The 18,257-nt window shown below is 46.0% G+C and overlaps 1 protein-coding gene across 11 annotated transcripts in view; it reads left to right on the top strand.

The window, feature by feature from the left end:
- Positions 1-18,257, top strand: part of TSNARE1 (t-SNARE domain containing 1) — a 791,067-nt gene that overhangs the window by 429,434 nt on the left and 343,376 nt on the right. For 10 of the 11 annotated variants that reach the window (XM_090040739.1, XM_090040746.1, XM_090040740.1 and 7 more), the window contains one exon: positions 10,835-11,002. In XM_090040739.1, the coding sequence (XP_089896865.1) occupies positions 10,835-11,002 (168 nt within the window). The remainder of the gene's footprint in view (positions 1-10,834; positions 11,003-18,257) is intronic. The other variant, XM_090040745.1, reaches the window with a different exon arrangement.

Raw genomic sequence — 18,257 nt, 5'->3', positions numbered from 1 at the left:
GGTGGCAACAAAAACAGGCTGATCCCAGCAACACATAGTCCAATTGCTTATTTGTATGCTCATACCATAAAGCAAGAGACAAACATCCCCTTGGCAGGTTTAATGTTTGCATAAAATGTAGAATCAAATTGTTACCCATGAGAAGACATGATACGTTCCAGAAGGGGGAGGTAAGCATGTTAATGATTTCCTGTCCTAGAAATTTGGCCAGTAGAAAAATGAGAAGTCCTGAGGAATGGCTAAGGAGCAGCTCCACGCTTTCGCATATTACCCGGCCCATATAGATCTCCTGGGACACTATAGACTTTCATGACCGCGCATGAGTTTCATGGATTGGTTTGCATTTTTTTAGATACAGTTAGGTTGTAGGCTATATTCTGCTTTCCATAAAATCCAGAAATCCAAAATGACTTGGCTGAAATCTGATACCACAAGGTGAGTCCCTGACTTGTGTATTGGGTTTGAATGAAGAACCTGGAAGAGAAATGGCCCACCAGGAACTGACGGATGCATGGAGCTGGATCCCAGACTAACACCATGGGATACATGGGACAACCGAGTGCAGTGGTTTTCAACTTTTTTTGGACCAGGACCCATTTGTAAACATCAATGACCAGTCCCGACCCACTGCCCTCAGCCCCGCTGTGTGTGGGGCATGGGAGAGCCCCATGCAGCCTTGTGAAGGCGGCTGAAACTCCACCAGCCTGCAGGGGAAAAGCCATGGTTTCCCACGTGTTTCTCGTTTAAAGGAGAATCCATCTTCTAAAGTTTTTTTGCGACCCTTTCATATATTTGTACAACCCACTTTTGAGTTGCAACCCCCAGATTGAGAAACACTTACCTAGAGTAGCTAAGACATTCTCCAGCTACCTCTGTACCTTACCGTTCACCTCACTATGAGGGCACTGGTACATCTGTAAAGTAGGCATACAGGTGGAGAAGAGTGCATGAGGCCATAGAGAGACATTACTTTTATAGCAGTAAATATGTCCTTGTAGCACCATAGAGATTGAGCATCCAGCCATTTAAGTTCTTTGTAGCATTACAAGATGGTGAAGGTGCCACAACATAGTAGTACTTTCAAAGAGGAGCTTTTCCATTTCCTAGCACTGTGTGTAATTCCTGTACAGTTGCACATGCTGCTACCAGGTTGTCTGCTATGGTGATGAGCGTGTCCCAGTCCTCTTCCACTCTCCCTTCTCCTCTCTCAGGGAGTACTGCTGGGCACCAGCCCTGTCTGCCATGGGCTCTGTGGAGTCAATGAGCAGAGCTAAGCAACTGGGGGCTCTGCTAGCCCATCACTGACAACCTGTCTCCTCTGGCAGGGGGCAAGGCAAGGTCTCAGTGACCAGTCTCCCCTTGGAGCAGGAAAGAGGACAGGAAAAAGCTCCCTATCGGCCCCTGACTGGACAGGTCACCTTTGATGTGACTTTGCAGCTCTTCAACCATGGGGGCTGGAAGGCCTATACCATGCCTGTAATGAAACATTTCTATAGGGCTAGGAAGTGCTGAGACATGTATTACAAATGAATGTCTGTCCATTTGCTGTGTGTGACGTATGCCCCTGCTTGATAACCAGCAGTAGGTTGTGTAAAAGGGGCCCCTTACCCCCATCCGGGGTGATGCGTAGGGGGTGCACAGGGGTGCACGTGCACCCCTGAGAGCGCTGATGTACCCCCTGACAGCCAGTGCGCCCCGCTTTTGTGAGTGCTGGCCGGGGAGTGAGGACACCAGGAAAAGCGCTGGGAGTGGAGGCACTAGTCATCCATAGTTTCATAGTTTCTAGGGTCAGAAGGGACCTGAACAGATCATCTAGTCTGACCCCCTGCCATGGCAGGAAAGATTACTGGGGGCAAACGACCCCAGCAAGCTGTTCATCTAACCTCCTCTTAAACACCCCCAGGGATTGCATGACAAGGTGCGGTTGGCCTTCCTCACTGCCTCGCCACACTGCCGGCCCATGTTCATCTTGGAGTCAGTGATGACTCCAAGATCCTTTTTCGCCTCCATGCTGACAAGAGGGGAGTTCCCCAACCTGTAGGTATGGTGCTGGTTGTTCCTCCCCAGGTACAGCACCTTGCACTTGTCTGTGTTGAATCCCATCCTATTCTCATCCGCCCACCCCTGTAACCTGGCTAGGTTGGATTGCAGTCTGTTGCTTCCTTCTAGTGTACCCACATCCCCCCACATCTTAGTGTCATCAGATTTCAACAGGTGCTTTTTACCCCCTCATCCAAGTCACTGATGAAGATGTTGAATAGTGCGGGCCCGAGGACCGAGCCCTGGGGGACCCCACTGCCCATGTCCTTCCAGGCTGAGAAGGATCCATCCACTATCACCCTCTGGGTGCAGCCCTGCAGCCAGTGTGTGACCCATTTGACTGTGTGGGTGTCTACACCACAGCCCCCCGTTTCTTAATGAGAACGGGGTGAGAGACAGTGTCAAAAGCCATCCAGGAAGACGATGTCCACTGCGTCTAATGATCTGGTGATCTGATCGTAAAAGGCCACCAGGTTGGTCTGACAAAACCTGACACCGATGAACCCGTGTTGGTTGCCCCTAAGCATGCAGTCCCCTGCTGGCCCCTCCTGGATGTGTGCCAGCATAATTTTCTCCAACAGCTTGCCTAGGATCGAGGTGAGACTAACTGGCCTATAGTTTCCCGGGTCCTCCTTGCTGCCTTTTTTGAAGATGGGAACCACGTTGGCCCTCTTCCAGTCCTCCGGTACCTCACCAGAGCACCACGAGTGCTCGTACAGCCGTCCAAGGGAACTTGCAATGACCTCGGCCAGTTCCTTTAGAACTCTAGGGTGGAGATCATCCGGGCCGGCTGACTTAAATACATCCAGCCCCTCGAGAAGCTCTCTAACTAAATTCTCGCTAACCCGTGGCCCAGGTGTGCCTCCCCCGGGGCCCGAGGGGGGCCCAGCAGGGAGGTGGCTGTTCTGGTCTCTACTTAAGAAGACGGAGGCAAAGAAATCGTTAAACTTGTTAGCTTTGCCGTCTGGTGTGACGACCAAGTTTTCCATGGTGTCCTGCAAGGGCCCCACATTACCCAGGACCTTCTTTTTACCCCCTGTGTATTTAAAAAAGGACTTCTTATTGTCCTTAATCTGGGAAGCTAGTCCCAGTCCCATTTCCACCTTGGCCTTCCTAACTACCCCCCTATATCCCCGAGCAACTGCAGAATAGTCCTCCCTGGTGATGACCCCTTCTTTTCATTGGGTGTAAGCCTTCTTTTTAGCAAGGAGACATTCCCAGATGCTTTTGGTGAGCCACGGAGGCTTGTGTGCTCACCTGCTCCCTTTGATCCTGGTTGGGATTACCTTCCTTTGGGCTTGGAGGATCGTCTCCTTAAGGAGTGACCACTGTCCTTGGCTCCCCCCCCCCCCCCCCCCCCCCGGGACCTCAGCGCTTCTCCAACTATCCTTCTTAGCTCGCTGAAGTTTGCCCTCCTAAAATCTAGGACTGCTGCCTTGCTGCAGGACTTTGCTACCTTGTGCTATACAATCAGAGCAACAGGGATGGGTTGAGTCATGGTATGAGTCCGACCCTCAATAAATATTGTAATTATTTATACTAAAAAAATATACAGAACAAAACATCATGAGAGATGGGGGGAAGGGAGATGGAAATAACCTAAGAATAGCAGGTAGTCTGATGGTTGAAACATAAGGCTGCTTAATTATTCTGTGATGAGAGACTCTCTCTCTCCCCATCTTTATTTTTTCATGGAAGTTTTTGAAAGCTCTTGGTTATGTCCTGGGGATGCTAACCTTTTCCCATCAAGGTCTAATCAACCCTTCAGGTTCTGTCCTTCCACCACCAGTCCAATGGTTTTCTGTTTCTTTGCTTATTTTAATTTCTGGTAGTAGCAGATCTTGTCCTTGGCCATTCTACCAATAGTAGTGCATGGGTTAGACATGTAAGAGAAAGCTACCGGTATTGAACCACTCCCACAGAAACAGTCTTTTTGTGCGATACATCCTATGCCTCTAGTGATGCATTTTACTGGGTCTGTACTACATGTGGTAGCTGTAAGTGTTGTATGTGCCTTGGGATGGAAAACTGGTGGTTTACTTCTCAGCTCTTTTGATGATGATGATGATGTTGACTTTTGTGTTGTGAAGCAGGTCAAGTCGCCGTGCACAATTTTATTTTATAACTTTATTTCCTTCCTTCCCCGACTTCAAATATTGAAGTGGATGGATGGAAGTGCGGAGGGGTTGACCTCCAAGGAGATAACTTCTGGGACACTCTCATGGAAATGCACCTGCTGGCAGCAAGTATTGGTATCTGCTGTACAAGTACAGCAGCCACAGAAGTGTTACCCATCTTGATAGGGAAAAAAAGTGTTAAAAGCAGCTGGCCATAAAATCTCCTCATTTATAAGATAAAATCTGATATAAAACTGTAGTTGCAGGCAGAAAAGATTTTATCCTACAGAGGAAATTTTATCCACTGGAGAAAATATAGGTTCTCAGCTAGGATTTATGGATAAGTTTTCAAATATGAGGAATAACCCACAAAAAATTGACCCTTTAGCCCTACAAAGGTAATACTATCAACTTCCTGGTGTGTCATCTCTCCTCAACTTTTGCTCGTGTACCAATTTCTTCACAGATCTGGAGTTGGATTTTAAAAAATATCACATTGACACAAATCTGCCACAGGCCAATGTCAGGAAAGGAGCAATTCCAAAGCCATCCCTCTAACGGAATATGAAAAGAAACCAAGCACAAATTACAAAGACAATTCACAGTGCATAAAATCTAGCACGGTTTTACTCAGAAAGGCTATGTGAGAGGAAGAGTATGTGTATGTGTAAATACTTCTCCACTGTAAAATCTAAGTCACTAAGGTCCATTACTCTATTGTAGGCAAGTCACCCCGATGGCACTAGAGACAGCAAGATCTCCAGCATCTCCCCACTCACCCTGAAGCCCCTGTTCTGTATGATCACTAGGGCTGTGCATAATTTTGGCAGCTATTTTGTTTCAGAGGTGTATGGGTGCCCAAAACACCAAATCTGCTGCACGACCTGGCTCTGCAGGGAGCAGAGGTCCAGTGCAGCATGGTATAGGCAGCCTCAGCGAAGAAAGCCCAGGGCAGATCTCCACTCCCTGTGGACTCAAATCAAGTGGCAGGGACCAGCAGGCTTGCTCACCGCTCTGAGCTGCTTTCCTGTGACAGGGATCGGAGATCCGCCTGGGGGTCTCCTTGCCTGCACAGAGGGCAGTAGGCCTACCCCTCCCCTGGACGACCCCCCCACAGCCCTGTCCTGCTCCCCGCTGGGGCATTGCAGCCCCCAGCCCCAGGCCCCACCTGGCTGGGCAGTAGGGCTGTGTGAAGCTTGCAGCCCATTCGAAACAGATTTGGAGGAGATTCGACAGAAACGAAACAAGGCAGTGACCCAAAGCACCAAAACGAATCACTCTCCTCTGAAACAGCCGAATCCAGAATTGAATCAAAACACAGCCAATTTGCACAGCTCTAATGACCACCTACCTATTTACAACTGGGTTGAATGGATAGAGACTTAGCATCAGTTCAAAGCAGCACTCCTTTCTCCAGGCTATGGAGACTCAATAAGTATGTCCAGCATATCTCCATTGGCTTTAAACACAGCCTATTTACTCATACTCCATGAAGCAGAAACAGGGGAAAACCCATTTAATAATACAGTCTTTCCAATCAGAAGCCTTCAGTATAATTAGATTTCTGTACATGTTTAATTTTACATGTTTGTGGTAGCTGTGAATTTACATTTGCTGCTTAAAATGAGGCTTTTCTCTTTCTGTGTAACCCTTTGCGTTGGGACCATGTGCCTCAGCAAAAGCTCAAGTAGATGCAGTACATCCAATTATCTGCAAAATATGGGCTGACATAGTGGTGACTGTTTTGGAGTTAACAAGGGGCCACTTTCACATCTAGGAAATTCCAGCCACCGTGCATCGCATCCCATTGTTTCGCATGAATTGCTCATTCACAGTAATGTGGCACTTTGCAAGATACCAGGGAGATAAAGTCATATAGTTGCTTTCAGTGACTGATGGAAACTCGCATCACCACTTTATTTAAAGAATCAGACAGTGAGGGCGGGAAGGGAGCTCAGGAGGTCACATCTAGTCCAACCCCCTGCTCAAAGCAGGACTAGCCCCAACTGTATCGTCCGAGACAAGGCTTTGTTGCGTTGGGTCTTAAAAACCTTCAAGGATGGAGATGCCACCACCTCTCTGGGTACCCCGTTCCAGTGCTTCACCACCCTCCTAGTGAGAAAGTTTTTCCTAATATCCAACTTCAACTTCCCTTGCTGCAGCCTGAGCCCATTGCTCCTTGTCCTGTCGTCTGCCCCCACTGAGACCAGCCCAGCTCCGTCCTCTTTGAAGCCCCCCTGCATGGAGGTGAAGGGTGCTGTTCAATCCCCTTCAGCCTTCTCTTCTCCAGACTAAATCAGCCCATTCCCTCAGCCTATCCTTATACGTCATGCGCCCCAGCCCCACACGTCATGCCAAGAGCATGGATATAATGTGCTTGGGATGCAGTCTATTTAAAGCGGTAATGGCCGTGCCTTAAAAAGAGATATTTGAGTGCTACCCAATCATTATTATAGCTGGATTGTTGTATCCATTGACCTGTCTGACAAATACCTCCAGAAACCCATCAAAACAGTGCTGTATGAATGCTTCCATTCCTCCAAGTGTATCTGCCAAGACAGCAACATGGGTGGATATGACAAGTTAGAGGAGAAAGGGAAGGTAAGATGAGGTGTGACAACCTGAAGGATGGAGCAGGAGTTGTAAGAAGAACGATTTTGAGGGTGGTCCTAGTAAGCTTCCAAAAAAACCTCCCCAAAGCTGTATGTTCAAGCTTCACGTAACAGCACTGAGTACAGTGCACTTAATAAAGATCCAACTGCTGCAGCACAGATGGAGTCCCTTTATTATTGCACAGAGCGCTGTGCTTGAAACGAGAGAGCAGCGATAGGAACGCATCATCACGGAGGCTTGCCTCATGGCAGCTGATGGCGTGTATTTGCTAAGACGGTGGCGTTCCCCGTTGCCCTGTATAACCGTGGCTGCCTGGCAATAAACACATCTGAGTTGCAAATCAGTAGCTGTAGGAAAAAGTGGTAATGGTGTCTGCATTGCCGTTCCTGTTAACCTTAATGCCAGAAAAATGCCTGTGTTAAGGTGAGACTAGATTATCACAGCTACAAATGTAGCATTAGGACGCCCTGGGGGGTGTTTTATTGCTTCATTAAGTACATGCCTGGGGCAGTGACGGCACTTTGCCAGATGCCTTCAGCCATCCAAGGTGTATATTAATTGTTCAGTAAAACAGCCCCTGGAGTGTTTTAATGCTATTAAAATATGGCCCTGCAAGTATAAATGCATTTTTAAACCTATTTTTTATGGTGATTTTCCTTTTGCAGTGTATCCTTTCTCCACAGAAAGTAGTTCCCTGGAGGAGGGAGACAAGGAAACAATAGAAAACATCAACGATGCATTTTCTATATTTACAGTTTTGAAAATATTAGTGGCAAATTTCTTACATTTAGAGCTATAAAAAATAAGTACTTTGATGTTTGCCACCCAGTCTGTATGTAGGCAGCATCTCTCCCTTCCACTACTCTCACTTCATGCCTCACATTTTATGTCTTTCAGGTTTTTTGTTGTTTTTTCAAAATTGCCAACATGCAGGGGTGTATGACCATACTTAACCAAATTAATTAGTGGTCTGATTTCTATATGTGTCAAACATCCAGCAGGTCCAAACAAAGGGAGTGAGAATTACTGTGGATTCAGCACTTTTGTAAGTCCAGCCTCCCAATGAAGATGCCGACATACGGCCGTAAGTGTTTGATGCTTGACTCCTGTTTTGAAGTGTGCCACTTGCTCTTCACTGTCCCATTATGCTTCCTCCACTGTGAATAAATACAACCAAACATGGCAGAAGCAATATTGGGGGCATTTTCTTCTCTTTTGGTTACAAACAGTGGCTGTGCCATTAATCCCTTCATGAAAAGAAGAAAAGGCCACACTAGTTTGGACCAATGGTTCATCTAGCTCAGTAACCTGTTTCCGACGTGGCAGAAGTGAGTGCTTTAGGGTCAGAGCATTGAATGGGGTGTATGCAGAGCAGGGCTGTCCAACTGGCAGCCCATGGGCTGCATGTGGCTCTTTAGGGGTTCAACATCACCCCCTCTACTCCTGGTCTTCACACTGGCCCCCTGGCACTCTCTTGCAGCTGTCACCGGCTCCTCCCGCTTCCTCCAGCTTCCACTTCCTGCCCCCACCCCTGAGGTGGGGTAGAGGGATGGGGGGTTGCACCATTTCTGGCCAGTTGGCCTAGGGCCATGTACCATTCGGATGTTGGACAACCCTGATCTAGACTGATCGCTCCCCTGTTCATTACCCTCGCTGGCTTCCACCACTGTTGGCTTACACATGCCAAAGGAAACATCTTAGAGAGATCCATTAATAGCTATTAAACAGAACAATCATCCATGACTTGAACTTTTTTGATCTCAGCTGTACTGTGTCCCTCTACAACCTCTTGTGATAATGGACTTCCAAGAGGTTGTAGAGGGCTTTTTTACTCCAGCTGTTACAGCCCAATCTTGCCAGGCCCTGTGCACCTCCAGTGAAATGCTGAGAGCCTTTGACTGACTGGTTTGGTGGGAACCGAGGACAATTTTCAGTCTTCAGAAGCAGGACCACAGCAAAATGAAACAAGCACATTTCCTTCTCACACACGATTCCCTGAGAAGCACTGATGGCTAAGCCATTACAGTGCCTTTGTGCAACTTCAGAGCGTTTCAGGCACCTGGGCAGCTATTATAATTTTACTTTTGATTAGAAAGCCAAACTAAGCAAAGCTGGCTTAATGGGACTCCGCACAAGCTGGAAGATAAGCACATATGTCATTCTTGGCAGGACTGGAGTCCTAGATCCGTCCTGAAACAAAAGTTTGCCGAATCAGCAACAAGCCAGTGAATGCAGAAGAGGAAATAAACCAAATGAAGCTCCTGATAACTACATTGTCTTATTACTGTGACTGCTGTTCTTTGTCCTTCTCCACTGCATCCATATCACTTGCTGTGCTAAGTGGTCAGGGTAGGAAAATTGTATTTGTGTATGTATTGATGATGCACCTAACTCAGCTGTGCATGGAGTGGGCATGGTGAGCATTAACAGATGAAGTCAACGGATTCAGTATGCATCATTTTAAGTGTGTATTCAGATATTTTGTACCTACAGCAGAGAAAAGTGTCTCCTAGAACGCAGGAGATCTGTGTTCAATTCCCAGCTCTTCCAAGACTCCAAGCATTACTTTGTCACAATAACTTCTTTCCTTTGCCATCTGTAAAATGGGGCTAACACTTCCTTTCTTCTATCCTCCATCCATATACTATATTTTGATTTTCAGTTCCTGAGGCAGGGTCTGCCATCTCTAATGTGTATCTACAACATCTGTGACAGTGGGTCTGCAGATGTTATTCTGCTAGCCATGTTGCAGTAAGAGGGCGGTGGCTTGGTATTCCAAGGATGCAGTAACTAGTATATGATTTACTTCTGTGGATGTGTTTTGCCAGATGCACCTGGTATAAAAGGCACTGGTATACAAGGTATAAAAGTTATGATGTTAAATATATGATAGTTCCCTGTACCAGTATTTAAGAAAGTCATTAGGGAATAAATACCATAATATGCTTTGCCATCTTGACCAAAGAAGTGCTTTATAAGTGCAAAATATGATTATTATATTATCTGCCTAATACCTGCTGTTTGTCCAGTTGAGTTTTAAACCAATGAAATTATGGAACTTCCGTCTTAGTGTATCATGGATATTCCAGCAGGAGATGGTTTAACCCAGAGTATCATGCAGAACAATTGCCATAGTATAGGTGAATGGTGGTTCTTAGAGTTTGATACCTGGAAGATGTCACCACAGCAGAGCATATCCATTAGCTTGCTCTCTTAGCTGAGGTTTTGGACTGCCCTCGTAGTTTGGAACCTCCCGGGCAACTGACTCAGTTCTTATTGAGGAAATGGATTTCATGAGTTGGTCTCTAAAAGGGTTTGTACACGCAATGTTTTTTGTCCTTTCTTGTGCTGCAGTGGTGTGACTGTTTGCACAGGTGGTTTTTCCAGAAGCTTTAAAAGTCTTTCTGCTGCATTAAAGTAAAACTTTTCGGAAATAGTTTAATTTGGCTTGCCATGAATTAAAGTGTTGCGTCCATGGATTTGTTGCATGCAAACACAAAGGCACTCAAAATGTGTAATGAGCCTCTTTGTCCACCAGATGGTGCTGCAAAGTTTTTGAGTGTTCACCCCTTTGAATTGCTTCCACTTTTGAATTGCTTCTACTGTTTTGCTGGCTCCCTGCTCCCACAGCTGTATGGCAGGGCACAGGCATGGGGTGGAGGCCCTGGGACAGAGGGCAGCACTGGACTGTCCTGCGCTCCTGCAGTGCCAGCCGAGGTCTGCGCTTAATTTGTTTGAAAACCTACTGTGTGCAAACACCGATGTAACATCCCAAAGCTTAATTCAGTTGAAAACGTAGTGCATGCAAACACTGATGCGATGCTCCAAAATAAACAAGTTTAAATGTTATAAACCTATTTATTTTAATGAGGATTAAACTCCGTAGTGTGTGCAGGCGCCCTAAGTCTCTTCCACCCTAAACATCCACTTGCCTTGGTGCTTTTGGTTCTTCCATTTTTGCCATGAACAACTCAATTTTTTGCATTGTAGTTTAATTTCCCTGCTTGGTCCCTGGAATCATGCAGTATAAAAGGGATAAAACTCTCAGTGTCTTTTGGTTTCAGCAGAGTCCCCGCACTCCTTTCTCTGACTTGGCTGATGATGAGAAGATCTTCAATGGAGGGGATAGCATGTGGCAGAGCCAAGATCAAGATCAAGCCCTGCTCTCAGAAATCACTGAAGAAGACTTGGAGGTCATCCGTCAACGGGAGGAAGCCATCCAGCAGATTGAGGTTAGTGTTCTTTTGTACTATTTGGCTTGGGAGATGGGAGTGGACATTATTCTAGTGCTGGGACAGATGCTTTGAAGAAAGAAAAGAGAATATGAGTTTTATATCTCAGACACTAACATCATAATTGGGTGTGGGGAGTAGGTTTTGGGCATATTTTAACATGGATATAAATGGCATAAGATTGCATTGCAGTGCTGGACAGCCTCTAATCAAAGTTAAAGAGACTAAGGTTTTCAGTGTACCTTTTGTGTCATAGTTTGCAGAGAGGTATTGTTTCCTGATATGCATTGCTGCAGTGCCTGTATAGACAACACTTTCTTTGTACAGCTGAAATATTGGAGGATCAGGTAATTATGTGTTAGACATTGAAGAGATGCAGTTCAAAGAGAGCTTATCATTTTAAGGAGAAAACAATATCAATCTAATAAAGAACCAAAGTTGGAAGCTAAGTTGAACAGCCCTCCTTATTTTATGCTTCCATATTACTTGGTTTCATGAGTTCCACCAGCAGGCGCACCAAATGCCAATACTCATGCAACAAACTACTGTAACTTTCCTTAACACTTCAATATTTTGCTTTTATATCAAGGTTTTTTGAAAATTTTTAGCAATGGTCAAAGAAAGGTCAAATACAACTTTTTTTTACTGGTACACAGTATAAACATGTATGGATATAAAGTCAAAAAGCCGAAAAAGTGGTTTATATAAAGAGATACAAATAAGTTATGAATGAGCTACTTTTTGCATTTGAGTTGTTCATTTTGTACTTCTGGAAAATTCAGTTTCTTATTGTTGAGTATTTATTGGCTAACTTCTTCAAACCTTCACAATCTCTCTGATTTGTCTGCAGCTTGCAGATTTAAACTAAGAATGAACCTGAAGAGAGGGTTTGAGAACAAATCAGAGCATTTAATTAATAAATATGCTTTTCCTGCTAATTGGATTGTGCTAATTTTATCAGAATGGATTTTTATTGTAGCCTACCAAGAAATGGGATGTAATCAACACTGCAAGAAAAGGACAAATGTTCCCACTGTGGTCAGGCACTTGAGCTTAGAGTAGGAAATATAGGCTGTTCCTAAATAAAGATGATAACTAGATTAATTCAGTGATATAAATAACAGACCTCATTTATCATATTAGACTGTATCTTTTCTAGTGTTCCGCATTCTCAGTTTTAACTGATTTTCACTTATAAATTCCCTGATTTTTTTTCCTGGAAGTCATTTGTTTCTTTATTGATTTACACCCATTTTTTCAGTTCAGATCCCTGTTAACTGGCATGGGGAATGGCCCATTACCCTCTCATGCTGGGTAATGGCGATTTGAACTGAAAAATGGGCGGTGCCGGTAAGCTAAAAATGCAGCTGCTGGTTATCTGAGGCACAGATTTCCAAGCGGACACGGTGGCGGTGGCTGCATGCAGAGTGGGGGACAACAGGGTTGCAGTGGCCATGCGGGGGCCATTTTCAATAAAGGGAGGAATAAGGACCCATGAAACTATAGGCCAGTCAGTGTTACCTCGGTCCTGGGCAAGCTTTTTGAGAGAGTTATCCTGGAACATGTGCACGAGGGGCCGGGGGGGAGATTATGCTCAGGGGCAACCAACATGGGTTCATTAGCGGCAGGTCCTGTCAGACCAACCTGGTGGTCACCTACGACCAGGTCACCAAGTCCTTGGAGGGAGGGGTAGCAGTGGACGTCGTCTTTCTGGACTTTCAGAAGGCCTTCGACACTGTCTCTTACCCCGTTCTCGTTAAGCAACTGGGGGACCGTGGTATCGACACCCACAGAGTCAGATGTGTCGCCAGCTGGCGGGAGGGCCGCACCCAGAGAGCGATGGTGGACGGGTCATGTTTGACCTGAGGGGATGTGGGCAGTGGGGGCCCCCAGGGCGCGGTCCTCGGGCCCGCACTGTTCAACATCTTCATCAGTGACTTGGACAAGGGGGTAAAAAGCACCTGTTCAAATTTGCTGATGACACTAAGATGTGGGGGGATGTGGGCATGCTAGAAGGGAGGAATAGGCTGCAATCGGACCTGGACAGGTTACAGGGGTGGGCGGATAAGAACAGGATGGGATTCAACACTGACAAGTGCAAAGTGCTGCACATGGGGAGGAACAACCGGCACCATACCTACAGGCTGGGGAACTCCCTTTTCATCAGTGCAGAGGTGGAAAAGGATCTGGGGGTCATCACTGATGCCAAGATGAACATGGGCCGGCAGTGTGGGGACGCGGTCAGGAAGGCCAACCGCACCTTGTCATGCATCCACAGATGCATCTCGAGCAGGTCCAGGGAGGCGGTCCTCCCCCTCTATGCGGCACAGGTCAGGCTGCAGCGGGAGTACTGCATCCAGCTCTGGGCGCTGCACTTCAGGAGGGACGTGGACAGCATGGAGAGGGGCCAGAGGAGGCCACTCGCATGGTCAGGGGACAGCAGGGCAGGCCCTACGAGGAGCGGCGACGGGACCTGAACCTGTCCAGCCTCCACAAGAGACGGCTGAGGGGGATCTAGTGGCCTGTTACAAACTAGTCGGGGGGATCAGCAGGCACTGGGGGGTCCCTGTTCCCCCGAGCGCTGCCAGGAGTGACCAGGAATAACGGTCACAAGCCGGCAGAGGGTAGGTTTAGGTTAGATATCAGGAGGCGCTACTTCACGGTCAGGGTGGCTAGGGTCTGGAACCAACTTCCAAGAGAAGTGGTGCTGGCTCCTACCCTGGGGGTCTTTAAGAGGAGGTTAGATGTACACCTTGCTGGGGTCATTTGACCCCAGTACTCTTTCCTGCCATGGCAGGGGGTCGGACTCAATGATATGCTCAGGTTCCTTCCAACCCAATCAACTATGAAACTATGAAAGGCTAGCTGGAGCCACTGCTTGAGGGTGGGGGTCTCCCAGCTCTGCCCCCAGGTGGGGCAGGGTGGGCCACGGGAACTGCTCCCAGGTTGGGCAGGTCCAAGCCACACCCTGGAGACTCCAGCTTCGGCCCTCCAGCAGGAGCTGCAAGCCCTGAGTGCCGGGAAGAGCCGGGTGTCGCCACCAGCCCCAGCCTGCAGTGGCAGCAGGCCACAGCGAGAGCAAGCTGCCAAGCACTGGGAAGAGCTCCCCTCCCCCCACCGCCCCAACCTTACTTCCTCCCTCCCATCCTCACCACCGATTTTTCTCCCCAATTTAAATTGATTCCCCCCACCCCTTTTCTTCCTTTTATCCCAATTCCATCCCAGTTTTTATGTTTCAAAGATAAACCCTGAAAATTTCTGGATTTTCTTTTTTTTTTAAATAAAAACTGAGAGTGCGGAACACCAGTTTTTTTCTTATGTGCACACAATCCCTGGCAAAGTTAGTTGAATGGTAGCATTGGAATACATGAAATAAATTAAATGGTTACCCTCTGTCTGATTTAATATCCAGGGAAAACCTTGACTGGAGTCTCTCATGTCTCAGTCTCCAGCAGGGAAAACTCCACTGAGACTCACTGTATTATCGTCCATATATTAATGCTTTGGGATAGTATTGCCCTACAGAATCTAAAATAAATGTATATATATATATCTATTGTTAAAGTCACCTTGAGTATTGTACCCAAGTAAACATAAATTAATGTATCCCCAGCCAAATGGCCTAGAGATTCAATCTGTATGCATAATTTAAAAAGCAAGAGAGACCAATATCAGCCAGCCCCAAAGGACAGGTATCCAAGAAACAGTTAATGAACAGCAGAACTTGTTTTACAATGCCTGGACAGAAGTAGGGTCCAAGCAAGATACTTTTGCAGATGCCCTTGCGGCAGATTTGGACAGAAAGAGATCCTCTAAGTGAAAAAAAGTTCAGCCTGTCTCTGTAGATGAAACTTGAGAGAGGAAAATAAAAGAGCACGGTAGAGGGAAAGGGATAGAGCCAACCATGAATATCATTGCACAGGCACTGTCTATAACTGCTCTTTGCACTCTGCTTCCTTTTAGTCTATCAATGCTGAAGAGCCTGGTTCGTCTTTGAGGAGTATTTTCACATCCAAGATAGGAACAGCAAATTGGCTTAGGAATAGTAAATCTAGCACCAGTGCAAGGAGTTGTAGTAGATGACCCTTGAAGGCCCTTCCGACGCTGTAGTTCTGCGATGCTAGGAAGCATGGATATAATGGCGGTTTCCCAGAAGTGGCTGGCCTAGAGTTTGTTCTTGCAACCTTTCTGGAGGGAATGAATCAGCTGCCCCTTGGTCTGCACAAAAGATATTCCTTCATTGTTGGTTGAAAATGCTAGAGGAATGTATCCTGGGCTGGGAAGCTTGGCAACATCCATCAGGCATGGAAATAGTCACTGTAGGTGCTATGAGGCTGCTAAACAGACATACAAAGCATACTTATTTTTAAGTGTACGCTTATTGATTTTTGTAGTTTTTCCAATTATGCCTCTCACCAGACATTCATTTCCCCATTAATTCTATGTTAGATGTTTCACTCAATTTCATTTTTTTACCATGGCAGGGCTTCAAATTTCTGCTTCCCTATAAATTCATCTTTTTTTCCTTCTAACATCACAGCTAGCATCCATTTTGCCACCTTGTGTCCCAGTTATAAGGTTTTATAAGGGCTGCATGCCATATGCATTTTTGCATTGAGAGCTTAAGTGTGAATAGGAGGGAGAATAAAATACAAGACAAATTAACCTAGTGAATCCCATGTCTCCATCACTGTGCTAAATTAAGCACACATTAAGGAGCAGGGCTGCAGCCCAGAGGTACTCATTTAATACCTACTTTAAATTAAACATAATGAGAAAGAAAGGATTTCATGGACTGCCCAGTGCATTGTCTTGGCTTTTCTTAGACATACAAGAGATGCTTGTTGCTTCTTATCCCATTTGGTCTGAATCTGAATTCAAGAGATCAACATAACTGAAGCCTTATGCACATGTTTCTTATAAAATGACTGACTGTGCACACCCAAAACTATGGCTACTTCCATTGTCAGTTTTGGGTACAAAAGGGAAAAAAAGGACAGGGCTCCACGCAACGTTTCTCATATTTTTGAGTGATCCTTCAAGTTCTACCTAACCTTCAAAACCTCTGAGCAATGCAAAGATGCCTTTATGCAACATTTGTTCTCCTGTGCCATTAAGGCAGCATACCAGAGCACAGTGGTGTAAAAGACCCTCGGATATCTCTTGTCCAAGTGGACTGGAACTCCTTTGGGCTTTCTACTTCGGTCACATGCAGAATCTAGCAGGAGAGGGTATATAACGTAGATGGTCCAAAACAGACAGGCCGTGAAGATTTAACAACCCTGTCATAGTTAGAAACAGGTTCCTTTGCATACCAACTGAGGCAAAATAACCAGTGCACCGTGGGGCTGCTTGTACAGCCACTACCTTTCCTACAGACACTAATGTTGCCCCTTTCATAAACCAATAAAATAACAGTCCTTTATACATCCTTAAAAAAGAAATAGTATTAAATACTTTTTTCATAGACCAGGCACTGATAAAATAGATGCAAATTACAACTGCAATATCCATCGTCTCAATGCTCTGTTGACTCCATTTTCAGGCTCTTTTCAGGAAGCAGCACGTTTTTATGCACATCAGCCCTTTCCGTTGCATGTTGTCTGTGTTTTTCAGCAGATTTGCTTACAAGACAAGAGGCTTGCAGGGTAATGGGGCATTGCTCTCGATCACAAATATCCTTTGCAGCATGTTTCAGTGATAAGGGATTCCACCTGGGAAAATAAAGGCCACATAGCGAGTGCAGCAGGTTGCTCATCTGTTTTGAACACATTTCTTTTCATATGGTTCACATATTAAAAACAGCAAAGTCTGTCAGTGGAAATCTGTCCCCAAAACCCTGCATTTTGATGGTGGGGGTGGGCATGTGGATGCGAGTGCCTAGGCATGTGGAAGAGACAAAATCTGGCAGGATACAACATACGTAATAGCAGGTTGTTTTCACCAAATATTGATTTAAAGTGTGGCATAAAAAGTCTTACAGCTTAAATTGTATTGACAATGATCAACAGATGCCATAACACCTTTGGACCTAGTGCTGCAGAATATGCCTTAAAAACTAATCACAAAATTGCTAGGGGACCAGACTAAATGCAATGCAGTACAGGAGGAAAGGAGTTTGGTAACAGCATTCACTTGGCTCTACATTTAGGGTTTATTTTGCACATTCAGCTGTTGACCTGTGTGCGACATCCTGTGGATCTAGACTCTTCATGTCTGACCCCCTCCTTTATGCATACCCCACCGATCCATAATGCCATGTAATCATCAGGGGTTTTAAAGGACTCTGGGATTCACAGATGGAAAGTGCTGTTAAAAAGACAAGGTATAATACAGGGGTCGGCAATGTTTTTGGGCAGAGTGTCAGAAATACCTGCTGCCTCAACTTGTGAAACATTGGCAGGGGTGGATGGCAGGGGAGCCGCAAATGCCCAATCCTTGCTGTGGCAGCACAGCCCTAGCCCCTTCCCCGCCATCTGCCCTCCTGCCCCTTCCCCACCATCTGCCCTCCCAGCCCCTTCCCCACTATCTGCCCTCAGGCTTACGTGCCAGTCAAAATGCCTTTGCCTGCCATACTCTGGCAACTGTGCTATTGCCCGTTCCTGGTATAATGCATTCTGTTTGATTATTGCTGAGAGGGCAAGAAGAATGACAGATAAACTATATCTGCTGCACGTTCAATTAAAATACTTCTAAAATACAATAAAATTCATAAACCTGGATAAGCATAAACACAGCCCCTTGCAGCCAAGGGCTGAAACAACTGCTAAGATCATGAGCCGTATAGGTCAGGGGGTTTCTATTCTATACTAGCCTGGTGCCTAATACCACAAATCTGCTGCACGACTGGTAGTCTTAAGCATTGCTGGCATATAAATATCAATTGACACCCTCATTCTTTAGAGAGCCTGGTGTATGTGCCGATGAGTTATTTGATGGCTGCTGAATCTGCTGCATGAGAGCACACTAATAATAAGGGGTGCACACAGAGCCTGACACCCAAAAGCAGTTGTACATAAAATGATGTGCCAACATGGGAAGGAGGGGATGGGGTTATAGAGTAGCAGCGATCTTGTGTTTTAGGGAGCATCGTGCCCTTTCTAAGCATTTAAGGTTCTGCATTAGCTTTGCAATTAATAGGTAACAAGAGAATTGTGGAAAGGGGCATGGGAACAGAACGCAAGGGCCATTTGAAATTGTGGGAGGCAAATGGGTTTAACTTGCAACCGGGGAAATTTAGGTTGGATGTTAGACA

The sequence above is a fragment of the Crocodylus siamensis genome, chromosome 3 (genome assembly GCF_052110815.1).
Source record: "Crocodylus siamensis isolate JL-2025a chromosome 3, ASM5211081v1, whole genome shotgun sequence".
Taxonomy (NCBI): Eukaryota; Metazoa; Chordata; order Crocodylia; family Crocodylidae; genus Crocodylus; species Crocodylus siamensis.
This window is presented reverse-complemented; position numbering and strand designations above follow the sequence as displayed.